Source organism: Cinclus cinclus, chromosome 1 (genome assembly GCF_963662255.1).
Source record: "Cinclus cinclus chromosome 1, bCinCin1.1, whole genome shotgun sequence".
Classification (NCBI taxonomy): domain Eukaryota; kingdom Metazoa; phylum Chordata; class Aves; order Passeriformes; family Cinclidae; genus Cinclus; species Cinclus cinclus.
In genome coordinates this window covers 20,737,535-20,765,298 of record NC_085046.1, presented here as the reverse complement: position 1 = coordinate 20,765,298, position 27,764 = coordinate 20,737,535, and the positions used below count along the sequence as shown (strand labels likewise).

Genomic DNA, 27,764 nt, shown 5'->3' with positions numbered 1-27,764 from the left:
TTTTCCAGTGGGTGCAAGAGACACTCTTCAGATGTCATTTCAGAAGAGACCTACCCTGGGTACAGTTACATTTATACATACATACGTGTGTGTATATATATATATATATATATATATATGTATGGGCTGGTCAACAGACTTTAGCTAAAAAACAGAATTAAGAAGAGAAGGATAATTTCTTTTTTTAACCCAAATAAAGTTACTGACATGGTGTGATGGTGAGCAGTGATGGTCCTAGTACAGCCAAATGCTGGTAAAGGCAGTTGAGTGGTTGAGGCCAAGAACAGTGGAATTGTACCCCGATTTTCACATTTGCAGAAGTACCAGTATATTCATTTTTCTTACATAGTTTTGCATTGTATAAAGTGAGAATAGTTGCTCACAATGTATTGACTTTAAGATGTTTCATGGTTATCAAGGAACTCCCCATGAGGGGCTTATTTAGACAACCAGGAAACAATTTCCATATCCATGTTACTGGGGGGGGGGGGGAAAGAGGTGTATTTTTCCAGCAAAAAATTGCTCAGTTCAGACTGAACCAGGTCAAAAATACACATTTATTGCAGACAGACACAATAACCATGAGATGGCACAGTATGATCTACTGAGGGCCAACAAAATTCTTAAGTAAAGGATAAAGGGAGGAGAAAATGAAACCAGAAAAAAAACCTCAGTCCATTCTCCTGTGCCACCTCCTTCCCTCTCCCCTGACAAAAGAAAAATCCAGGAAAACACTTGAGAAAACTAGCTAGAAAAAAGACCAGCTTGCCAGTTAAGCCATAGTGGTATAGTATGTACCACACTGGAGTAAGCAAGGCACAGGACAAGGCCACACAGCAGATAAAGAACATGTGGCCTAGTATCAACTTTTATTGCCATTTCACTTTGATGGGTTTTCAACAAACAACAACAACAAAGCCAAATGCAAAAAGAAGAACATTCTTGGATTTAAAGATTTTTAAAACATTAAATATTATTGAAAATAGCCAAATAGTTATTTGCAGAAAACTTGGACACACTTAGCATTGTGGGGGACTTAGTGAAAAAGGGTATTCCGTAACCCAAAACATTATCGCAAAATCCTCACGTACAATGTCCACTACGATGCAGTCAGAAAAACTGAGATGAAATAAAATACTACATTTTAAATACAGATGTGAAATAAAGGCAAAGGAGCATGCAGAGGGGACTGAATTTCCCTGGACAAAGTACAACACACTAAACAGAAAGACTGCCATTAGCTATTTACGAAGTTCGTGATTTTCCACAGACAAAATCTAGAGGTTTCTGTTGCTGTCCTGTGCAACTCAGCAATATGATGTACCCAAGTTAATACTTGTGCCAAAGTTCCATTTTTGGCACTATGAAAGGCAAAGAAAAAATTACCATATTCTGGCAGCTTTATGAGCCGCTTTAAACAAGTCAGACCACTTCCGCTCTAAAGCAATTTGATTTGTATACTAAATGAGCTCAGATTCATTAAAACCTTGTACATTTTGCACAAAAAAACCAAACTAATGCTTCTACAATTCTGAATTACTTCAGTTGTTGGTTAAAACATCACACTATAGCCAAATATGACAAAAATTAGCTCTCCAAAGGAAGGGTGTATCTCTATTCTTATCTCTGTTCTGTAAGAATAGTGGATAGACTTTTTAAAGCTTCCACTTATGCTGCTTTATCACCCAAGTCTTACACTAAAAGAAGCACACAAAGAAATCCACAGGCTAAGGTTTTGCAAGCAGATGTACTGGAGAACACAGGCACCATTAGGTATCTTTCACTCCAACTCAAAAGGTAAGGTGTGCAGTAGTCACACCTTTATGTGATCCTAGTATAGGTACTTAGACATCTAACTCTTCCCAACATTAGGAGCTACATTTGCAGGTTTCCTTTGCTTTTCAATTACTCTTGCTATGCAGTGGTGGTTTTGTATTAGTGTTTAACAACCAAATCCACCACAAACAAGAAAGCAAATTCTTCCATATTCAGTAGTCATTCACATCAGCACTGAAATGCTGTTACATGTTTTGCCTTTCAATCCCTTACCTAACATATTAATTACTTTCCATGTGCACTGAGAATAAAACTGTAACTGCTTTCAATTGAGTACAAGTTCTTTTGCAGAAAGAATGGAAAAAATTACTTTGAAAATAGTAATTGGTATGAAAATTATCAAGGAACACTAACATAAAATTCAAAACTGCAACACAAATAAAAAGAAACTGTAAATCTCAAGAAATTAGAGAGTCACTTTTTCCACTTCTTGTGTTGACTTGAGTTTATTATTTAAATACTGAACCACCTCAGGCCATTTTTAGAACAGGGGTTTTGGTTGCATTCCACTGAAAAACAAAAACAAAAATCAAAGGAAAATATTTTTGCTGGACCTTCCCTGTACTATTATCCTTTTTTTTTTTTTTTTTGGTGTTTCCATTCTTCTCACTTGTTCTTAGTAGAAATGTTTTAAATTAGAATAAAGAACACAAAGGAATCTTGTGGGTAGTCAGATCCAGGCCTCTGTTACCAGAAGAAACATGCATCATGAAAGAAGTCAAGATTTTCAAGTTCTGTCTTAAAAGAGGTAATTACTTATCTTTCACACCCACTCAACTGGCTGCCTGCCAGAACCCCAATCCTCAATGGCTACTTCTTTTACCTGCTTAATTTTCTCAAGGCCAAACTGTCAAGTGCTATTCCTTCCTTAAACAGGTCCTTTCTGTATCTTCAGAGAGGATCACTCTGTTTATTTGGTGTCTCATAACCTGTGATTGACCAACACTTCTATGTGTTTCTTCCTCTGTAACTACTCTGTAACTCCAACTTAGAAATTAATGTTATTGGTCCCTCAATAGACAAATATATTATACTGCAATATAGTTGTTTCATTTTGTAAAGACTATTATTAAAAAAAAATCAAAGTTTTATAAATGTTATTATTAGGTGAATGAAAACCTACTAATATAAATATTCAGAATCTGTTCACAGGCTGCTGTGTTTGGTCACACAGATATACTTTTACAATGTCAAAAGTAAAGCAAGATCCTTATGAAATACTACTAACATCTTTGTTACTACAGGTTTAGGGACATAATCTGAAGAGGAACAACACTTAAACCCAATTCAGTACCAACAGGGTAATGTTAACATGTTAGAGAAAAAAGATCCAAAACAGCTTCTGCAGCAGTCTATCAAAATCTCAGCTTTACAAAAAACAACTTTAACAGTCCTGAACGTTCTTTGCAACAGCCATTTCCTACCTCTTACAAATAAAGAACAAAAGTAGTATAAAATGACAGACAATTTCCCTAAGAAAACAAACTGTCAAGAAACACAAACAACAAATCCCACAACTGAAATGCAATTCAAGCAAGGTAGGGCAGCAGGTCATATGGATTAACCCGGGAATGGCAAAGTCTAGCATTCAACCAACCAGCTTGAGCAAGAAACATCAAGAAATCTTCCCCAAGCCCCCCCTCTTTTTTTTTTTTTTCCCCCCCTTTCCCTTCTTTGAGAAGTACTTTCACAAGTAACAGGATGAAGTGTTAGGTCACAGAAAGCTGAAATTCAAAAAAGAACACAGCCTAGACAAAAACTAAGTTAATTATGCCACAAGGTAAAAAATGTATGATTGAGCAAGTTCACGTGTAGTTCAAAAGCTAGGTAGGAATGAACATCATACAAACAAAACATAACGTTTAATAATTCATTTATTATCTCAAATCATCACACAGTGATGTTTAGATGAGTATTCAGGGCCTGAAGTGTCTATTTCCTTCTTTCTGGGAAAAGAGGAAAAAACTGAATGTAATGGAGCAGTGCCAGATGGCACAAACTGATGGCAAGACAATAGAAACAGTACTACATGGTTTCACCAAGCTGTGAGCTCAGGCTAGCTATGACAACCTTTTCTGTATAGGTAAATAACATTCACCTCTGATTAAGCAAAAGAGTAAGACTGCTTTTTGACTGGGATCAAATACTGCTAGAATGGCTGCTCACTGCAGATACCAAAGGTGCATGAAACTGTGTGATCACAAACATCAGCAACAGATGAAGATGCTCATGCTCAAACTGCTTAAAACCACCCCTCATCTGATTATTACTCCTCCAGCTGAAGGACTGCAGAGCGTTACGTGAGCACACCTCATCCCGGTCTGTGCAGCCAGGCAATGACTCCATGCACCAACATGCTCAATGGTTTTGGAAAAACACAACTGGAGTTATCCCAGCTGTGGAACGGAGATCTTGCAGTAACTGCTGCAATGTCCAAAGCTGACTATGCTAGATCTGAAATGAAAATACAGTAATATTTTAAATTTAAGGAGGAAATAGTACAAGGAGTATGTTATAAAACTGCTTATCAAATAAAATACAGATGCCAACATATAAGGCACTAAAGGCATACAAAGCAGGGCATTACCACAGCTCAGTATATATTAAATTCAGTAGCCAGAGCACTAAATAGACAGATGAAGTGTGAAATCACTGTCCCTGAGGCCACAGGCCAAGGTAAAACATCCAAAATTTCTGGCAGCTCACCTGCAATTGTTGTTTTTCGTATTTTAACAACTAATGCTATGAAAGCAATACAACTCTACGGAAATAACCTGGCATACTGTATACTTCTTGGCTGTGATATGGAATTAATTTTGAGGAAATGTGCAAGACTTGATATCCCAGACAGGTATGCTTCTACTGAAAAACAGTAAGTAAAAGTTTGACAATTTTCTCAAACACAGAAGTCTTTCCACTCTTTCTGGTCTTAACAGTAGCACCACCTTCCAGCCAAAGAGAACTTGGAAAGACCAGCTTTGAATGTGGCATAAGTATGCTATTACTATAAGTCACAGTTTTTCTTCACTTTCCACTTCACTGGAAAGATGATGGAGTTAGGCACTTTTGGTGGTGTGCAGTGACAGAACAGAGGCAGTGGGCACCAACTGAAATAAAGGAAGCTCCCTATGAACATCAAAACCCACTTTTCCACTGTGAGAGTGCCTGAGCACAGGCACAGGCTGCCTAGGGAAGCTGGGGAGTCTCCATCCATGGAAATAGCCCTGGACCACCAGCTCTAGATGGCCCCGGCTAAGCAGGGAGATTGGACCAGAGGTACTTTCCAAACTCAACCATTACATGATCCAATCTTCACACTACTTCAGTGCCTACCTTTCCCTAATTTGATGGGCATTACTCAACCTTATTTCCCTCCTTCTACTTACCTCAATATTAACCTAAAAAAATTAAAGTCAGAGCAATTGCACTGAGGTATGTACAAGCTGGAAAACCAGCTTTGTCAGAAAAATGGATAAAATCTTCATGCCTGCAAGCTTCTCTTTTTCAATTTTCCAAGGTGGTCTAAAATATTATTGTTCCACGAAACAGGGCCATGTGCAAGCTGCATTCATTTTGCTAATACTAGAGAAGGAAAATATGAGGGATTATCAGGTTCTAATTACCTTTCCACTGAATAGAATTTACCTCAGCATATCAAATGAATAAAAATTAATTGGTTTATTTTCTGAACGCTTGTGGCTCTGTACTGCTAAGTGTTTTCAGCACCTCTGTTGGTTATGACACATATGCCGCAATCTTTAGCTTATAAAATTTTAAATTTACCTATTTTTTTAACTGGGTATTTGTGCAACTGCAACTTTCACTGAACTCAATCAGATGGATCAAGCTGTTGGGTTAAAACCCTGTCTATGCACACAGCAGTAAAGGCCAGCAAAATACCACATTTCATGGACTTTAATATTTCAGTTGCTCTGGCAGATAAAAAGTATTGAAAAATTTGCACAGTATTACTAATAACAGTGAAATGCTTGGAAAGATCCTCTGACTCATAATGGGGAAATCAAGCAGAACTCAGCTTTAAGATGAGGTAAGATTCAAAAAATACTTACAAAGTACTGGCTCAAGAGATGAAAATCCAGTCTGTTCCAGTACCATACTCCTACACTTTCACAGGCTTCATGATTCATATTCAGAACTACACTCCAAACATTCTTGGTCAAACACAGAAGTTAACATATTTTATTAACAGCACTTCATTATCTTTCCCTACAAAGTGAGTTGTGGGCACATCATGTAGACCACCTGTAATTTCTGCAGTACTGCAGATCACAGATCCTGCAGATGACAGATCAGAGGGCAGAAGGGCCACTTGGTATGATCCATAACATTATACTAAGGAATTGCACCTAGTCCCCTACTTCTGTTCTACATACAAGCACCAAATGCACCCATACAGACCAAGCTACTCACTCTGAAAACAACACGCAGTCATTCTGTACTTTCAGATCTCAAGTATTTGCTTTCCAGGTTCAGCAGGTAACAATTACCTGCTCCAGGCTGAAAGCAAAGCAGACAAGGTAGACTTATGAAACCAAAGCAGTGGGGGGAAAAAAGAAAAAAATTTAAAAATCAGTAATCCAAGAATCAAATACAGGCTATTGCGGGTGCCTGTAACAGCTTTCAGAAAGTCAAATAAACACAGATGACTAGCAAGGAAATCTGAAGTTTATGTAATACACAAAATATCAAGATTATTAGCAAAAGTTATTAAGTGTTCTGAAATCTGCAAATGGCCTCCAAGGAAATAATTCTGAATTAATAATAATAAAAATTAACCAGAAATCACAAATTGCATTTACTCTGGCATAAGACCTGTATATTTTTTGGAATTAAGTATCTGTCTTTCTATTAAAAACATCCATGTCTGTTCATGCTAGGTTTAAAACATGACCAGAAGACATTTGCAAGATTAACACCCTTGCTGTCATGTTTTAATTCTTTTAAGAATCCCACATCTGATTCTCATCAGTTGATAATAAGGTCAATTTTTTTCATGTAAAAAAAAAAAAAGTAACTTCATTCCTCACTCATAATATAAACCAAGAAAGAAACTAAGGAGTTAAAGCTGTTTGGCAACTATTATTTTAAACTCCTTTGCGTTTTACAATTTGCAGAGTATCCTCCACACTGGAACTTTTTTAAAACACCCAAGCAGAGGAATGTCACAGCACCATCATCTGCTATGACAGTCAGAGATATGATACAGTAGAGGACCTCCTCCTCCAAATCTGTCACTTGTAATAAATTATGGTGTAGCCAGGAGCTGGTTGGGACCAGACAGACAGAGAAATCAAAATTAAGATAGTATGTACAATCAGACATGACCTACATAGAAGTGATGGGTCAGGCTGAAGAGCAGTATGATTTCTAAGAGGGAGAAGATATGTATGGACGAGAGACAAGGACAGAGCCAATGACTACTCGGTGAAAAGGACAAACAAGCATAAAACCTTGAGTACTTTTATTAAAAACTAGTTTGAGGCAGTATTCAAGCAGACAACACACTGGATTCTTGTTAAAGGTGCTCAGAAAGTAAAGACCAAATATGGCACTAAAACCCAGCCACAGCAAATTTAGCTCAGAGACAAGGTCTGCATTGCAAGACCTGCTAGACAATTGTGACCCAGCAATCAGATGCTGTCTTTGACCAGAATACCTAGAACAGAAGCTTTTGCACAAGTAAGAAAAATAAATGCTTATGTTTATAATTCTTCAAACAAATGCCCTTTTTCCCATAAGCTCATCTTTTCCACACCTATTGAGAAAGGCTATTCTATCATACAAACATCCCATCACTACATCAAGTCCCTGTATCTGGGCAACAAAAGCTCTCTCTCAAGGAGAGGCCCAATGTACATTGAATAAAGAAGTTAGCATTTAAAGAAAGATAAAAATGCTAACCCATCATATCATAACCTTGAACTAAGCTTACTTCTTCTATTAGTATCCACTTCATTAAGTCCAAGCTGTCAATATGAACTAGTGAACAATAACCTACTCTCCAGTTCATACTCAGTACTGCAGGACAGCAGCACTCTGAAGCACTCTGAGAATGCCAGCCTTTGGCAAATAAGGGTGGACACTTTAATTTACCAGCTTAGAACAAGCAGCCAAAGCCACTAAAGCACCAGTAAGTACCTTCCAAATTTTCTATTGTGTTTACCTCTTTCTACTATTTGCATTTTCAGAAGAACATTTTTCCTGTTTCTACATTACTTGCTTTTCTCTGTTGCACAGCGTACAGCGTTAGAAGGGGTCACAAAGCAGAACTTCTAGTATTTAGCTCCCTGGTTATTATCGTTGCTTTAATGAAAGAATGGGACTACGATTGTGCTAAAGATCATTTATTGCTCTGAAATGCATCAGACTTGAGGTTGTGAGGTTTAGAGAAGCAAGAATTCAGCCATAGCAAAAGCGGTTATGGGTTTCTTCATTACAAGGCAATATATAACATTTTAATCCAATAGAAAGTTGCTAAGAAGTTTATTTTGTTTTTCTAACCTATCACCTCTACTTAATTCTGCCACACTGCAGAATTTATCCAATTCTGCAAAGTGCAATTCCACATTGCACTTTTATCCAATAAGCTACTGTCACACGTACACACACGTACTTCTATTGTAACACTTAAAACTCCTAGCTTACCCTATATAATTACATGATTACATTATGGAACTCTTCATCTTATCTAATACAGTTTCTTTCTTACTTAAGGCATATTCTTACTCACAACCATAAAAACATAAGTCTATAATTTTTCTACTTAATGACCGTGTCCTTTTATTTTTACATCAATCCAAGTTTCTTCCAAGGCTGCAAATCAAACCCTTCAGTATCTGTGGAAGTTTCTACCTTTCCATTCTCCACACCTGGCAATGGAAAACATTAAAAGTCACACCACCTTGGCAGATTACAGCCCAGAAGAACCCCAGTCACAAACTGGGGCCCTTGCGCACTACTTTTGCGCACTACTGCTATCTACAGGTATCTAACAGCCAAGCAAATGTTACAATGGTGGCAAACAGTGAAAGCCCAGCATCTGCAAGTACTGAGAGCAAAACAATGAGACATTTGTTCCAAGCTCACAAAGCAAGGCAAAAACAACTGCACAGCAGCCACCATTCTTCTGAACAGGAGCCAATGAAATGAATGTTTCTTCATTTTCCCCGATGAGTACACAAAATGTTCGTATAAACCTTTTTATTTTAATTATTGCACAGATCCATACAATCTGGATGCTTTTCCAAAAAAGCAGCAGTAGTAGGGCATAGATGAGGGTGAAGAACAGAAACACAGCCTGCTCAGTGCTCTACATTCAGCCACACCAGCCCACGCTGAAGAAGCTGCAGTTCAGGATCTTCAGTTGACAGAAAGCCAATACAACAGACCCTTTAAGTCTGGATGCAACATGTCAAGAACGCAAAGGACTGGCCAACACAAGAGATGCTGGTAGCCATGAGATACTGCCACAGCTGTCAAGCTAACCAAGCTTCCCTCAATATGAATAACAAGGAAACACAGCGCTCACTACAGGCTCATCTCTGCACATCCCTCTGTAGTACTGAAGGTCAGCAAAATGCCTCATTCCACCTACACATAGAGCATCTCTGTCCAGGAACTACTGAACAACCAAATCCTTCTCAATCCCTTCTGATGGAGATTAAGAATCTGAGAAAGGAACAAAACACACAGATTAGAGTCCTTCAGAAGCTAAAATGCAGTTATATTTCAAGCAACTGGAACAACAAGTTGAAACACTGCCAAGTTGTTAGGGACTTACATTTATTAGCAGGGACATAATTTACTCCTTCATGAGATGTAGATGTGGCACTTAGGTACATGATTTAGTGATGGACTTTGCATGGTTTAGTGACAGACTGTTGTACTAGGTGATCTTAGAGGTCTTTTCCAAATGATTCCACAATTCTTTGGGTAAACATCCAGCTAAGGGAACTTCTGCACTGCACCACTAGAAACACAGGTCAGAGGCAAGTTCAAGTGAACCTGACAATGCATAAAGTGTCGCCAGAATCGACACAAAGATGTGTCTGGACAGCCTCCAGAGAAAAAGAATCAGGAAATAACAATGCAACTCTTAGTAAAACCCCCTGATGAACTAATCATTCATCTCCTTCCTACTTTGGCCTGAGCATGCTCCTTGCTCTAAGACAACACAGCAGCACACTGAGGATGACACGTTCATCTCCTCTGAAAGCCAAGGTCATCATGACTATGTGAAGAAATACTACATGTAGCCACTCCACAAGGTGATTATCTGCACCAGAACTACCAGCGATTGAAGTCCTCTTGTCAAAAATTACAAGTATGGCTGAAGATTCAACTTCCAGACATATTCCAAAGAGATGGCTTGGAGTGCTTACAAACCATTAAGAAGTCAATATGTAAGACATCTTGTTACCTAAACATGTATTTTTTTTGTTGTTGTTGTTGCTTTATATTCCTGATAGAGAAAAGTGACAGCATAATCAGTTACAAACAAGAATATAGGAACAGTTAGAACCCAAGGACCTACTATGACTACCAAAGAGAAAAATCTACCAGTACTAATTTTCAGTAATGGCATTTACAGAGTAAGACATCTGATTCAGCATCTGGTCAATATTCAGGGTATCATAACCACCCTACTTATCTTCATACATAAAAAATATAAACAGTAGGTCAGTTCTCCAATTTAATGCTAAGTGTATTTGTTTGTCTAGAAAAGGTAACTTTTAATATGCATCAAAGACACTATCACAGCCTAAAGGCTGAATTGTCTTGAGCTACTGGAACAAGAGAAAAAATTCTAAGTGCTATAGTTTTACATAAAAGATCTATAAATCTAATATTAAAATTCACTTTTTCTGATGAAGTTGGAAATTTCTAAGAACTCCCAGTAATAGTATGAGATACCATGAAAACTGCAGGAAAAAAAAAGAACAACCAGAAGCCAGCAATGTTTAACTAGAGGTCTCGGGTTGTTTAAAAATCCTGAACAAGGGAGTACATGCACTCATACACTCAATTAGCTCACATTCTTTCTATCTGCTAGCAAGGGTTTGTTGCAAATCTACTGCCACGAACAAGAAGGAACAAACACAACTGCATGCATCTGCAAGCCAAAACTGCTTTGAAAAAGCCAGAGAGCAGAAAAGATGACAAGCTCTGGTGTTACTGAAATATCTGCAGCAATCCAAGGACAAAATTGAAGCTAAGTGTCCTGGAGAATACATTAATTTCACAGAATAATGACTACTTACAAAGGACAACCTCTGTAAGTTGTTCGAGGTACAGAATATCATGCCATGAACACATAACTGAAAATGGTGGAAAATGCATTGCAGTTTTATACTGTGAGGTAAGCTTTGATTCATACCATATGGCCTTACAAGACAAGCATATGTGCACATCTGCACATGTGTGCATGAATGCTGAGGTCTCCAAACAACTGCAGCCATCCCAGGTTCTTAGCACAAGTAAGAAGACAGAATTCCAACAAATTCACAGTTTTTCAAGAGTCATTCAGAGAAACTAATCCTACTGACTCACATTTTTTGTCTCAGAAACCTAATAATTAAGACAAACTGAGACAAACCAAGGTGTGAAGATAACTAGGTATTATAGTAATACTAATTATTATACTCATATTTGTTTTCCTCTTTACAAGGCTTAAAAAATCCCCTAACAAAAACAATCACACCAATATATGAATAATTCATGACAAGGATCAGTTAAGTTTAAGATTACAATTAAGTTCTTTTCTTTTTCCCTATTCCTTTTAAGGTAGTATAAAACACATAGTTTTTTATTTTGCCCTCAGGCAAGGTCCAGTGAATACAGAGCTACCTCATAAAAATCACAGGTCATCAGTTTGGGTTTAAATTAACAAAAATGTTAAACTAAATATTATACTGTAAGCATGGAGAACATAGAAAAATGCAACTGGTTTATCAGCAAAATTCCTGAAATCCACATTTATCACTGTTGCCTCACTCTCTGAATTAAAAATTGCTTCCTATGGTATTTTCTGTGTTGTAACTACAGACAAGTATTGACTTTTTAAAAGCACCTTGAATTTGAGGCGTTTTATCTTCCTGCTGCTTCAAAGCATGAAATGAGATTCTGATGTTATCTGCAATGTCAAGTTTTGTGAGTATTTCTGAAATACAGATTTGTTTACAAGACTATGTTTTAAAATATGGGTTATCTTCTGTCAAAATCAAAAAAGTAAAAAAATTAAGCTCAACTCAGAAGGAAAGGGAAGGTGAAGGAAGTGCAAGAAGAAAAGAAGAAGGCTCTTAGTACTTATAGCTGGAATCCATTCAAACTTAATTTCCTATGTAGGAACTTACATGCCTTCCTATCACCTTTATGCTTTTTATTTTTGCCCCCTTTCTAAAAATCTTCTTAGTTTCATATATGTTTTAATACATATATTCAGAAACAAAGCTTGCCGTTCATTTTGGGGACAAGTTGCCGTGTAAATAAAAAAAAAACCAAACCAAAAAACCTTCAGATTTGAACATCACTGTAACAGGTGGGGGCTCTCTGCCTTCCCAGGAGGCTGAGAGCAAGCCCAGACTGCTGACACACCACTGTGCTGCCCACTGCCAGGCAACTTTCTGGCTCTACCCTTTACACTCATGCAAGTGCGACAAAGCAAAGCATGGACCTGCAAGAAGAGGTGGAATAAATCTGAACATTACTCCATAAGGGTCCAAGCAGAAGCTTCATTATTAAGTATCACATGAATTAAAAATTCCTTAACCACTAAAGTAAAAATGAAATTAAAAACCAGTGAAGTAAAATTAAGAACAAACTTGTGTGGGCTTGATTTACTTCCCAGCCCTGACCTAGACAGTGTATCATCACGGTCACTGCACTTTCTCTTTAACTCCTGACCTTATTTTATGCACAACAGACATACCCTCCTCATCCTGTGACTAGAGAACAAGCAACAAGCCTTTCTTTTCCAAGGAAGATACACTCTTTTATTAATTTGCACTTTTATTACTTTTACTGTATACTCAAGAAGCTGTAAGAACTTAAAAATTAAACTGAGCAAGAGAAAGTGCTATTCTTTTTGGCAAACATACCCATCACCTTCAAACACTTTCGGCTGTTAAAAACCTCTTCTGAATTTTAACATTTGGAGCAATGAAGGCTGCATTCTGCTACCTCCAAGAAGACACACCAGAAAGTAAGCAATGACCTGCAACCCAATAATGTCAGATACCATTTATAGCCAGCCCCTAGATGCAGCAAAACTCTGTCAGGATAGACTGTTTCAAGTATATCCTTACTAGCTGTTAACCTGCACAGTAGTAGAATGGCATGAAATTACAGTGAGGCCATGAGATTTTTCTGCCCCATGTCAGCATGGTAAGGAAACAGTGCTGTGCATTTACTTTTCCTCCCATTCAATATATTCCTTCTTGGAAATGCTAACATCACCACAGGCACAGGCACACAGAGTATCTTGGCCATAAGAATTTGAGCTTTAGTATTTCCCCCTGTGAAATCAGGCTAGGGGTAAGGGAAGATGACATTTGATTTCCCCTAGCAGCTAACTGATGCAAGACATCTTCAAATGCATCAGATATTAAAAAGTGTATTTGTTTAAGTGCAATTATCTATGGTAAGCAAAGATTCTCTACTGCCCTGAAGGAACCTACAGGTCTATCACTTATACTAATGAGTTTCACCTTGAAAGCTTATATAAATTTTTAAATTTTTTTTTCCACCACAGTAAAATGAAAGTACACTTGAACACATGCATTAACTTGCACATGGGAATAGCCATTACCTTTCTAGGAGCCCATCACAAAAACTTCTCTACTCTGCCTAGCCCCTCAAAAACTCAAGGCTCTTTTCCTGTGCACAGAAAGTCTTGAGACATGACACTACTCTGACCCCCTCTCTGATGACAACATCTGCTGAGAGGGCTCACTCAGCTCCTTATGCAACTATAGTAAACCATGCCTTAAAAAAACCCCAAACAAATGAAAGAACCCCTCCAAGATTCATTGAAAGATTACATACAGGTAAAATTACTAATTAAAACAACATCTTCACCGAAATTCTGAACATAGCTAAAGAATGGCAATCAGTTTTTGCTGAGGTAAAGCTTCATAGAGCAGGTAAGTATTCATATCTGACCTTAAGAAGCCTTATCAAATGTCTGGAAAAACTAATGGTTTCAACAAGAACTTTAGTGTGGCAGATTCTCTTCCTTCAACAACGGATTTGAAAGTACTTTTACTAATTTAATATTCTAAACCCCAATGCAGTGAGAGCTTACAGCAATAAGCAAACTTGAAATTCATCCCGTTTTAAGTTCTAGCTCCTAGTGCTTCAGGCTGCTTGAAGCAACCATATATTTAATTTTCATGTAACATGCTAACAACAATATTTACATTGACTAAGTTTAATGCCAAAGTTCCCTCTAAAGAGTTTTAACTAGCAGTATTTTAAAGAATTAAATAAAAAATTCCTTTGTTCTTATAGGATAGTTAATTTTTCAAGAAAATTAGCATCTTTAAAATTTTTATGGTAGGGAAAAGTGTAACCACATTCAGGTTCACCACAAAATAATGAAAATACTGCTCTCATTCCAAACATGTATTCCTGGGTCCTGTAAATCATACATCACGAACCTAGAGACTGGCCCAAGCTTAAGTTATTTGCCAGGACTTTGAACACTGAAATAAGCTGTGAATATTCTAAGAATATCCTGGGTACCAGCAGTAAAGACAAAACAGCAAGTATTTTGCCATGCTTCACTGTGTCTGTCAATGTTATTCTCTTACCCCTAGCCTTTCTAACTACAGTAGTTTTTGTCCAGGTCAGCACACTGCACAGCAGGTTTCAAAACTTGCCGGGACCACAATGCAGAGAGAAGAAAGCTCCCATGATGAGCTGATGGCTTCCATTCTGCAAACACCATGCAAAGCCTGGACAAGTTTATTCCCATCCCTACCCAGTGGTGTGCTACTGCCTTTGTCCACCTCACCCACTGCAGACTATCACTCCCGTCTCCAGAGTTCCTGGATACATTTATTTCCCTAGCAATGCTTGCCCAACTCAAACAGAAACAAGAAAAGGCCATGAACACTCCCTAGTACACTTTCCTGCCTGTCCTCAGCAAAAACAAACCAAGCTTTCAAGATACAAGAGGGCCAACACAGGGACACAAGGAGGAAGGAGAGGATAAAGAGTTAGAAGTTCTTATCTCTCAGCAGACAATCTAATCTTGAAGACATCAATGCAAAAGTGCAGTAGCTAAGGAAAGTAAGGCAATTAGCTGAAGGAAGGTGGGAATCACTCTGGATGACAGACAGATCACAGAGGAGTGACCAGACACTACCAGACATCACAGTTAATCATGTCAAATCCCATGCTGACAACTTGCTGGCAAAAGTTACTCTACCAGAAGACTATGGTAAGTCCCAGTACTGCCCCGACATTTCTTTAGCATTCAAATGAACTAAAATAAATCATTTCCTCTCAAGCCATTTAGAACATCCAGAGAAAAGATGACTCAGGTACTAACTCACCTGTTGCCCTACAACTGGGAGAAAGACTTCTGAGACTTCATTTGTCACAGTTCATGTCACAGTACAAGTGAGCTGATACTGTGGATGGAAGTCCATTTAATCTTCCGTGCAGGGTACAAACTGGAAATCCTAGGCAGGGACAAAAACCTGTTCTTCTGACAAGAGATTGCTGCATTTGAGAGAGCCTCAAATCATCTGCCAGCACCCAGGTCCAGGTCTGCCAGTATTAACTGTATAATGCAGGTTTTTTTTCTACTGTAAGCAAAGTGGTTTTTCAAAAAATTCTTTATGTTTTTACTTCGAGCAATGGGACAGTATTATATTTCCAAGAGCAGCTTCCTTTAAATAGTAACTTTTAAAACAGTTACCTTTCTTAATACTGTGCCTTATCTTATGCTTTAGTTCCACAAAATGTAATCCTGCATCAAGTGGCACTGCTGCCACGAAGTCCTTGTTTTCCCTTACCAGCTCCTCCCAGCCCTTTCCACTGCACCAGCAATAGCATTTGTGTAATTTCTGATTAATCCAGTCAGGGAAACGATCCAGGTGAAGACTGAGCTGATGCACACAGGAGTTTTCAGTTGGATAATTTCCTTAATCTGGTTTACCACATTGGTACACAAATGCCAGTATGAGAAAACAGACAAAGATGAGAGTAATGATGCACTTTAATTCAGAATAAATCAACCCTGGGAATACAAAGCTAATTAAAAACATGGTAAAAACACATAGGCAAGTCCAAACAACTCTACAAGCCTTCTTACTTGTTTCTGAACTTTTCTTTTTGTTTATTTACTCTTGGGAACGAAACACTTAGGTTCATAAGCATAATGCTATGAAGACAAATGGTTTAGAAATGTAAATAGACAATAACTCTTGTTTCAGTCTTGTTATGAAAAGCACATAATGCAGCCAGGTAATGAAAGAGTGTGTTCCTTCACACAGTTTATTATACTGTATATACTCTAGCTCAAGGCCAAGCCAGAGGGCAACACTGAGGGAGGCAGCAGTGAGGGAGGATTCACCTGACTAAATGGGAACTCAAACAGTGTTGTGTAGGCTGCCGTACTCGTCAGTGGAGATTCACACAGTGGATATTCATCAACCCAAATCTGCTTACTCCAGGTGACAGGAATGATACTTGGCTCCATTAGCTGAGATTAGATCTTCTTGTCTGTAAAAGGACCGTGGGCAACTCACTACAATGAAGACACTTTAAGACTGCAGACACCCAAGTCAGACAAGATGCCTCCTACCCTGTATGCAAACTGCATATCCCTCACATGAGGAGTACCTGATATGTACAGACTGAAATATGAGATATTTGCATCTTAACCTTTCACAACTTTTCACAGTAAGGTGAAGAGCAAGAGGGCTGGACAAAACTGCTGATACATTAATTTCCTTGCAGCAGCAGTACAAATGCAGCTTTTAGCTTAATTTGGTGCTGTTTTCTTAGCAAGTCTCACAAAATCACCTGAGAAATACTTGCTGCTGTATACGCCTTTGCTTATAAAGGATGAAAACACCATGTTTCAATACAGACAATCACAAAGGTAGGATGAAACAAGTGGAAGAACTCAATACCACTACCACTTCTGTTAATCAATGCAGGAAGAAGGGCTACATTTTCTTTAACAAGGCAGGAGTACTTCATCTACTTCTACCTCCTATTTATCACAGCATTTATGGACTGTCAAGGTGAGCTTCCCTTTACTGTTAAAACACTGCTACTGTGTTATACCTATCACACCGTACAGCAGCTCTCAGCAGTCCTGCAGCTACAACTGGAAGCATTATGTACCTCATTGGATTCAGCTTCTTTGTTGTCCCCAAGTTGAAAGGATGCTGCTACTTCCTTCCCCTTGGCTTCTGCTCCGTGCTCCATTTCCTCTCTGCTAACTTCAGCTGCCACTGTGTCTCCTCAAAACCCTCAGGGCAGAGAGGCTGAGGGTGGCCCCTACAAGTGACTCCAGCCCCAGCAAGGCCTATGTGGTGCCCTCTATACTGCTCTATGCTCTTGTGCCTCTCCATCTGAAAAGCACCCACGACAGCAGCAGCTTGCCATGGTGCAGTTCCCACTCACAGTGACAGGGAGGCTTCACCTGCCAATGCATGAAGTGTACAGATATTGAACAAAGACAGGAATTCACTGCCTAGGATGCCTCCGCTGAATGGCACAGGCAGGGACAGCTCACAGAACCGCAAAAAGTAAGAGTAGGAACAATTAGAAGATAGCTTTGGTATTTTGGATTTCCAGGGAATTTTGTGACCTGCCTGCATAAACTGCTTCTACTCAAAACATATATCCACTGCAACTCTGTTTAAATAATACCAAATCCCCTAAGTAGCTAGTGATGACCCCTAAGGAATAGGGAGTCAAATTTAGAGACTATACTATACATAAATAAATTTTTCCTCCAGTTTTTCCTCAAGATCTGCTGTTCTTCAGGCTAGCAAGAGTGGCATGGGTATACCTGAAACAGAATATCAGCATTTTACAGAAATGAAAATGCTGCTCTTTGTTGAAACATGCTTAAAAATACTCCTTCCAATGGCTCAGATATGCCATTATGTCAACTGTGATTCAGTCTTAGTACTCTAAAGTGGAGGATTCCATGCACTTAGAAAAAGCAACAAGAAATTATAATATGTTCACATTTTTATGGCTCTGCATTAAAAAATACATACATATTTTCCAGTTTCTAATAAAACTAAAAATGGTATTTGTAAAAAGCACGTGGATAATGCTTATTATGCATGCACAGCAAGCCAGATATTACATTAACTGAAAGTTTAATGCAAACCAGTCTTCAGGATAACGTTTCTGGAATTTCTGAAGGGAAAAAAAAAAAAAATCACTCTGTGCTCTTTGGCACTTCCTAAAACACAGTATTTTAGTGTACATTATTAACATGTATTATATTAGCATTATTACACTGATTCCTTCTAGTAAATACAACCATTTACACAGACTTCTTGCCTCCCTTATTTTTGCTCCCTGGCATGTATATGGTAAAACCATTGGGAGCTGTGGGAGAAGCAGGATATCAACATCACAGTTCTCTCAGGAGTTGCCTTTCTTCATATCTGAAGGCAGAACAGATGGATCTGTATCTAGATAGATAGATAGATAGATATATTAGAGCAAAGGAAAATTATCTTACCAAAAATGCAGCTTGCATAATATAATGAATGTATAAGCCAATAGAAATACTGAAAGTGCATTGTTTAGATTTCAAGTTGCATGTATTTCTGAGACATTACTTAGTTTGTCTTTAGCTGACTGGAAGAACACTCCCTGAATTATAAGGCTGAGGTTCACAACAACTGTACTTAATCCAAAGTACTGGAATTTTGAGATGTGGAATAGAAGCATCATTCCCAACCACACTGCTATTCAATGGTGAGACTTCAAGAAGGGCTGTTAAGAAACAGCATTCAAGATGAACCTCCAACCTGCCAGGTACAGCACATTGCTATAATGACAACCAAAGCATTGCATTTCCTTAGCATGCATTTTCTTCTCCGCTTTCTTCCTGTGCCAAACCTAGCTTTGCCCACAGAAGACAAGGGTAAATAACTAATCTGGAATTTGTAATAACAGGAAGTGGAGTGACATTTCTGTTCCTTCTGTTACCAAAACCACTGGAGATTTCTGATATTAAACAAAAAATGCTAAATGCACAATTCTTCCTCCCCAGCACACAAATACATATAGCCAAGCTTCTGTTAACCGTTACAATTAAAAATTGTAAAATTGCATTTCATTGCTACCAGAACCTGGTATTTGAAACCATTTACTTGGCCAAAAGTCAACACAGCCATCCATAAAAGCTTCACAAATCCAGTTTGCACTCAAGCAGAAAAAAGGCATCAGTGTGGTGTTCAAAAGGAGAGAAGAAGAAACACATGGCAATTAACACTACCTCAAGACACAAGTGGGCAAAAAAGACAAAAAACACAAGTGGGACTGTAGGGAAAGCCAGCACATGAATTTGTTATGTCACGTGCATACACACATTATGAAGGTAAGTTGAATCACTCAGTGCAAGGTATTACAAGCCAAAAGGGTGAACACAAATGCTCAAGAGAAAAAGACCGCAGTTTTAAACCCTCAGATCACCTAGGTAACTTGTTCATCTGACTGAGGGAAATCAGTTACTAGGCATTTGCAGGCATTCAAGACAAACATGAAAAAAACCCAACCAAAATCTAGTGCTTACCTGGATCTGATAATTGATAACATCAACAAACACCTCATCTTCATTAACATTTTACAACACTATCTAGTACTGAGTAAACAACTGGCTCCTCTACTAAAATAAAGCAATGTTTTTTGTACAGCTTTACAGCAATTTAGCTTCTACTCTAAGGAGTCCATTTGTGGTCTCAATGAAATAAACCTTTGGATTTGATGGTCATTAGTAATATGCAGCTGAATGAGAAGAGACAGTATGGCAGGGCAAGAGGAAAAACTATAAAGACTATTTTTGCAGCATCTAAACTTTAGCATCATTGTTAAAGCTGCAAGCTTGAGATAAGCAGTTTAAAAATAAACCAAAAAAACCCAACATAGAACTGGAGGGTCTTCTCAGAGCTGTTACTGTGCTGCCCAGAAAAGCAGACTTTGCAGAATGTCCAGCTGAAATGGTTGTGAAGTCAGCTTCCATGAAGTAATGCAATGGCTGCTTGCAGGAAGGCAATTCCAAACAGCAGCACTCAAGCATCAACCCTCCTGTCCTCCATGCACATAGAGGGGAAAAAACAGCAGATTTCAGCTAAGCAGCAGCATCTGAATTTTTACTCACCATCATACTGAAAAATAATTATCTACCTAATCTCATTCTCAGATTGTGAAGGTGGGATATCCTGAGCATATTCATCGACTAGTAGGCTAGTATTTGCTATTTATTATTCAAATGTTATTTTATTATTCATAACTTCTTAATTTTAAACAACTAATAAAATAGGAAGACAAACTGAAATACCAGTTAAAACCAGTACACACTGCAGCAGACAAAAATAATGCCAGATTCCAGCACTAAAACAGAGTATTCCAGGATGCCTCTAAAAAGACCTCCACAGCAGCTACAAATGAATGATCCTCATCTTCTACTGAGAAGCAAAGTTTACAGGCGATAAAGAAATATAATCCCTTCCCAAATTACAAATTACTTACATTCTCCCTGGGCTAATGTTACAACTTCATATAACTCTTAAATTCCTATTTGCCAGGGCTCTGTTGTTGGGTTTTACATGTGACCTATTACTGTGAAAAACATGCACCATGTGTTTTGTATACTCACCAAACAAATCACCAGTGCCAATAGGAATTCATCTTAAGGGTTAGTTTGGTGGCTTGCTCGTTTGTTTTAAAATCTGCACACATTCATTTCAGCACTAAAATAAACTGAAGTTCTGGAATACCTGTCAGAACAATTGAAAAACCTAAACAAAACCAAAACCAAACAAAAACCCTACAAAACCATAATTCATCTGAAACACCTGTCAGGTTTTATGTACTTGAGAGAAGTTATAGAGGTAAAGGTTCTACAGGGTACCTTCACAGACATCTAACTGCCTCACTGCCGGGGTTCCAGCTGCTGGGGCTCCAACTTCTGCTGTTGACAAAAGCAAACAACTCATCTGAGAATTTTACTGTATTAAAGCAAGTAAGTTAGTGAAACTTACAGGGTACCTCTGTGACCTTCAGATGCCACAAGAGATCTGCATAAAAATGTCATTCAGTTTTCTAAATATGGTGCTAAGTGCAGAGCTTTAATAACCAGTACTTTCCTATTCACAAATTACGTAATCAAGTCTGGCTGAGGAGAATTTGAAGCTGGGACTGTCTGAACATATGTCCAAGACCAATGAAGGAGAGAAATGATTGATGCAAAGGATCCCTCCTCATCCCTTCCTTAAAAAGAAGGCTGACTATAAATCCCACCTTCAAAAGGCTCCAAATCCAAGACCTATTTATTTGGTTTGTTAACACAGATATGGAACATCTTAACCAAGTCTCATTTGATCTGTCCCACCATGAGTAGGTTTCTCTACCCTAGTCTCATGTAAACTGTCCAACAATAAATACTGCAGCTGAAGCAATTATTCCCTAATGGCACATTCTGGCTTTCTAACCTCTACCTTTATTTCAATAATTTGGTCTTTAATGAGTCCATTCACAGCCACAATGGGAAGGACAGTCATCTGCAAACATCCCCGAACTCTGGCAATGGGTTTTTACTTGTAGCTACAACAGTGACCATAGTATCAAAAGGGGAAGAGGGAGAAACAGCTAGTTTAGGTTTTACAGCCATTTACTATGCTATGTGTATACAAACTGGGAATGTACCTGGCACTAAAACTTTTTTCCCCAAAAAATCATCACACCTGATGTTCAGGAAGTTATTCAAGGGCTACAAGCTGTCATCGCAAAAACTTCGAGAAAAAGATTCACAGTAAGGAGGTGGTAATTAGGAAGCAGAATACACTTTGATACGAGATCAGCTCTACGTATCCCCTTGTACCAATGCACATGCCCAAAGAGTAAAGACTGGGCTTCTAATCAGGCTTTGGAAAGTGGCATTATGAAAACTTAGATGTTCTTACGTGGAAGACAAAATTAGACATTTCTATTTTGCTAAAGATATTCTCAACTCAGTGACATAGCTGTTATTACTCAAATAATCAGCCATCAGTCTTGATGTGGATGCAGCAGCTACAGACAAGCCTTTCAATGCCATCTGAATTGAGCCTGACAAAAGAAGACAAGCTCAGAAAGGCAGATGAAAGGCACCAATTCTGCCGACACCTTACCACTTTGATCACATGAAGAAGATTTTCCATATGATACAAAAATTATAGTAGATTTTGGTATTACCTTGGTATCTTAAGTGCTAGCTTCATGGGCCACACACAGCTCTCTGGTTTTCTGGCATGCTTATCAATAAACTCAGTATATCCTGAGTTTAATGGCCTTTGAGTTTTAGTTAGTAGTTCTTGTTCCAGAGCAGCTATTTTTCTGTCCTTTAAAAAAGGCAGAAACTGGTATCACATTTGATGTCAGACTGCCTGGCGTGGTAGGTTTTCCTGCAAGACACTTCTACCTCTTCACTACGCTGTGTGTGAACACATGCCCACCCAGATTCTATTTAGCGTACCTAAATACAGCCATGATAGAAGGAAATCAAAAAGGTTACTTTTAATGTTTTATTTCTTGCAGCTGGCATCACTTACTGATTGTTACAACCTGTGTGAGGTAAGGAAAGCTCTGAGGGAACAGGACATAAGCATACCCTTCACAGGGTGCACATCCACCCCAGGGCGGCAGGAAGGATGCCACCAGCCCGCTGCCATGGAGGCTCAGCCGGTGTACGATCGCTCATCCCAGATGACACATTTTGCCATTTGACAATACATGCCACAAGTCCAACGTCGACCACAAGGGAGGACGCATTTCCTTCTAACATGTCTTGTACCCCTATGCATACAAGTTTTCTGCATCCTGACATACCCGTGGTCCCGGCAGGCACGATGCAGCATCCCTGTCGGAGCCCGACGGAGGAGCTGCCCAGCTGCCACCAAACGCAAGGCCAAGGGCGGGGAGGACACGGCGGCGTCTTCCCCCTCTCCGAGACTCCACACGGGGGAGGGCTGGAGGGCAGGTGCACCTCGCCGGCCGAGGGGCTGCCACACCATAGCACAGATGAAAATCAAGGCTGCACAGCCCAGGGCAGGACCCGCAGCCCGGCACAGGAGCATCAGGAGCTGCTCTAGGTGCCCCCGGGGCGCTCGGGCACTAAGCTCACTGCGGCTTCTCCGCCCGCCCGGGTGAGGGCGGAGGACGACCCTGCTCGGCCGGGGAGCGTCTCTGCCCGGCTGCCCAGGGGCAGCAGTGACAGACCCCGCCCGGCCGGCGGGAGCCACCGCGCCGAACAAAAGGCCGGAGGAGGCCCGGAAACGTCCCGGGGCCGCGGCCGAGCCGCGCCGTCAGCCCAGGGGGTGAACCCCAGCACGGCAGCCCCGCACGGCCTGCCCACCCGCCTCTCATCGCCGCGTCGGGCCCTACAGCGGGCACGGTGAGGAGAAGGGAAACCGGGGGAAAAGGACGCAATGCAACAGCTCCGGCGGCGCCGAGGGACGGAGAGAGGAACGGAGGGGGCAGCACAATGAGGCCAGCGCAGCCCCTGCCCCTGCCAGTAACAAAAGCTCCCCAGCCGCGGGGGCTGCCTCCGCTTCTCCGGGCTGCGGGATCTGCGGCGGCCGGTGGAAGCCAGGAGAGGTCTCACATCACCGACCCGCTTCCCCGCCGTAACCCTCGGTCGGGCCCCCCGCAAAATGCACTCCCCGCCGCCCCCGGGAACCGCCGCACAAAGCGGGCCGGTCCCGCCGCCCATCCCGCACCGACCTTGAGCCGCCTCGGGCGCCCCTAAGGTTTTGGTCACCGCCTTCCACACGTTGCAGCCCAGCAGGCAGAGGAGAAGAGCCGCCGACCTGCTCATTTCCACCCGCCGCCGCCAGCCGCCGCCAGGGAGAGAATCGCCGCCGGAGCCGCTGCCCGGAGGAGGAGGAGAAAGAGCCGCATCAGGGGCTGGCCCGCTCCGCGCCTCCCTCCATGTTGCCGTGCGCTGCCCCTCCTGCTTTCTCCGCCTGCTGCATTGTCGTCCCGCCGCTGCGCCCCGGCTTCGCGTCCCGCGCTGTGCCCCCGGGCGGGCGAGCGGTGGAGGCGAGGGGGAAGGAAGGAGAGGCGGGAGAGCTCCGCGGCCCCGCTGCCTGTCCGCCCGAGCTTATTCTTTAATTCCGCTCCCGTTTATCCCCCCGCTCGCCCCGCGGGAGCAGCCCGGGCTCCCCGCCCGCCCCGTAACCCTTGGCTGCACCCCCTGCCCTGCCCTGCCCGCGCCCGGCGGCGCAGCGCCCCCTGCCGCCCGCGCCCCGCCCTGCCCTGCCCCGCCGCGGGGCTCCCCGGCAGCGCCGGTGCCGCCCCCGGCCCGCCCTGGGCCGCCGCGTGTCCCGCCGGGCAGCCCCGCCCGGCCCCGCGCCCGCCGCCGCCGCGCTCACCTGCCGCGGGGGCCGGGTCCCGCCCGGCCGCGCCCGCCGCCCGCTCTCCCTCCCTGAACGGCTGCAAAATGGCCTCCCCAGCCGTGCTGGCCCCGCTCGCCTCCCACCGCAGCCAGCGGGAGGGACGAGGCGGAAGGCGGGCGCGGTGACCTGCTCTCGCACGGCTGGGACGTGTCGGGGGGTCAGGGTCCCCCCGTCCCCGCTGCCAGGCGTGACCTCCGGCCGGGCCTCTGCCGCTGCTGGAGTATAGAAAGCGAATTTTGAAAACAAAATGAACCAACCAACCACAAAGCAACAGCAAATGCACCCATCTACTGGTTTTAATACAAAACAGTTTAAAAAATGCTATAGCGAACTGCACGGGAACGGTGACCTCTGGGTTGGAAATCGCGGCGCTGAGGGCTGAGACCGGGCACGATGCCTACCGCCCCGCCCCGTGCGGAGCACGGCAAGGGCAGCAGTGGGGACATTCTGCCGGGGGCAGGGTACTCTCCCTGGGGGCTTTCTCACTGGGGTGGTTTGCATCTTCCCTAAGAGCATCTCTCGGCTTGCTTTCCTTCAGGCCAACTGGAGTCACAACACAGGGGCACAGCAATCACTCCTCCCTTCCCGGTCTCTGCTGAGCATTACGCGTCCTCAGGGAGGGAGAACTAGCGCTCCTCATGTTTCCTCCAGCGCGGAGATTGCTGCTCCAGACAGCTATTATGGCAAGTCTTTACACAGCTGTGCAAAGCAAAGCCTTTGCCCCACTGCCTCATGGATTTCCCACGATCTGCTCCCAAACGCTGCCAGTGCTTCACTTGGCCTCTAAGGCTGAAGTTTGTAATCTCTCACTGAGGTGTCTTAAAGTTTCAGAATTTATTTGTAAATCTATTATTTTAAATAAAATCTTCCAATAAAAATGTGATGCATTACAGATTGATTTTTAGAAAACGATACAGCTGTTTATTTTACCATTTCAGTATTTGACCAGAGTAGCTACACCACAAGCTACAGGTTGTTTATTTTATGAATTTTATGAAATTCTGGTACCCCAGAAGTGTTAACACTGATTTAACAGATAATTTTCAGAGACACTCCATTTGACTACAGCATATTTCACTTTGGTTTTTCTGTTTTCAAATACATTTTCTGAGAGTTGATAAATACTGTGTAGACACTGCAACTTTATCCTTTTATCCCAAGAACTTGGAGGATTTATTTGTAAAGTTCAGTCCCATAAGAAAACTAAGTACAAAAAGGCTATTCAGTTCATGGAGAAGACTAAATGAACAAATACTGATCATGTGATCTTACTCCTGCTTGTCATAAACAAAGATTTCAATATTGTAAACTCATGGCATGTCTTAACTGTGAGGCAACTTGTTCCTAAAGAAAGGAGGTTGGCCATGGAGAAAATAATATAGCTTTTTTTTTTTTTTTTCCTGAGATCCCATTTCTCTTTCTCTGGATGTTCATGAACTTAAATTAGCATACATAGGATGAGCTTGGAGCTAGAAACTTATATAAAACCTATTTCTGTCCATAAGGAAAGCTGGAGCATTTTGTTACAGAGGAAAATGCATTTTCCTGAATATAGTTGTATTATTTTCACAAAAACCAACCAGATACAACAATTCTTGCAACATCAGTGGATAACACATAACAACTTAGTCTGGAAAGAAATGAGATATTTCACAAAGAAATCACAGAATTATCAAATGGTTTGGCCTGGAAGGGACCTTAAAGACCATCTAGTTTCAATTCCCCTGCATAAGCAGGAACACCTTCCACAGGTTGCTTGAAGTCTCATCCAATTTGGCTTTGAACACTTCCAGGGATGGGCATCCACCCTGGGCAACCTGTTCCAGTGTTGCACCATGCTCACAGTAAAGAACTTACTCCTGCTATCTCATCTAAACCTTCCCTCTTTCAGTTTAAAGCCATTCTCCCTTGTCTTATCACTACATGCCCTTGTAAAAAGTCTCTCTCCAGCTCTCTCTTGCAGCTCCCTTTAGGTACTGGAAGGTGCTATACGGTTTTCCCCAAAGCCTCCTCATTTCCAGCTGAACCACCCCAGCCCTCTCAGCCTGTCTTTATAGGAGAGGTGTTGCAGTCCTGTGATCATCTTCATACCCCTCTTTTGGGCTCCTTATCTGAGGGCTCCAGGGCTGTTGACAGTACTCCATGTACTCGCCATGAAAGGAGAGAGCAGAATCACCTCCCTCACTCACCTTCCTGGTCACTTCTTGTGATGCAGCCCAACGTACAGCTGGACCTCTGAGCTGCAGATTTTGAAAACACAAGCTGTGTATAGTACCACATACTCCCTGCATTTCTCTGTATTTCAGCCCAGTTATCCTTACAAACTATGCTGGGCACACGGGGCTTGTCTCTTACCTGAAAAGGCTACATTTATCTATATAATTACATGGTAACACTCTCATAAATGCTGCTATTTATGTAATGAACCTGAGCTATTCCTCCAAAGAGCTTCTCTTGAAATGATCTTTTCTTTGTTGCCCCAGTGAGCACTGAAGCATCTAACACTGACATATTGGTAATGCCATTGATTCTTGGATGAAAACTCCCTGTGACACAAGGGATAGTTGGTATCATATAGCTCAGTTCAAATCCTCTTCAACTTAAGCAAATGTGAGTTATACCCCATCATGTTTCCATGCCTTGTTTGCTGACACCCATTGACTAGACACCCTTAAGGAAAAAAGGAGACAATTTACTGCAACACCACAGAAGAAGTGTCAATAAATAACATTGATGCAATAAAATTACCTAAGTCAGGCTGTAGCGAGAGCTGAGTTCTAATTTGGATCATACATGAGCCAGCAGAGTGCTCTTAAAGCAAAGAAGGTGAATGGCATCCTAGGCTTCATTATTCACAGCATTGCCAAGCAGATCAAGAGAGGTGATCCCTCTCCTCAGCACTGGTGAGACCACACCTGGAGTGCTGTCTCCAGTCCTGCACTCCTCAGTCCAGGAGCAACACAGACACACTGAGGAGAGTCCACCAAAAGGTTGTGAAGATGATAAAGGGACTGGATCATCTCTCCTATGAAGAAAGGCTGAGAGAGCTGGAACTGGTCAGCCTGGAGAAGAAAAGGATCAGAGGGAATCTGATCAATGTGTATAAATACCTGGAGGGAGGGCGCAAAGAGGATGGAGCTAGGCTTTGTAGGTTGTGACCAGTGATAGCACCAGAGGCAGTGGGCACAAACAAATGCAAGTAGTTCCCTCTGACCATTAGGAACCACTTTTATTGTAAGAGTGGCTGAGAACTGACACAGGCTG

The 27,764-nt window shown here is 41.4% G+C and overlaps 1 protein-coding gene across 1 annotated transcript in view; it reads right to left on the bottom strand.

Moving 5' to 3' along the window:
• The window catches only part of FAM171A1 (family with sequence similarity 171 member A1), an 85,357-nt gene extending 61,437 nt beyond the window's left edge, over positions 1 to 23,920 (bottom strand). Inside the window, exon 1 of the mRNA XM_062494613.1 lies at positions 23,827 to 23,920. Coding sequence (XP_062350597.1) covers positions 23,827 to 23,920 — 94 coding nt within the window. The remainder of the gene's footprint in view (positions 1 to 23,826) is intronic.
• Between the last annotated feature and the right edge of the window lie 3,844 nt (positions 23,921 to 27,764).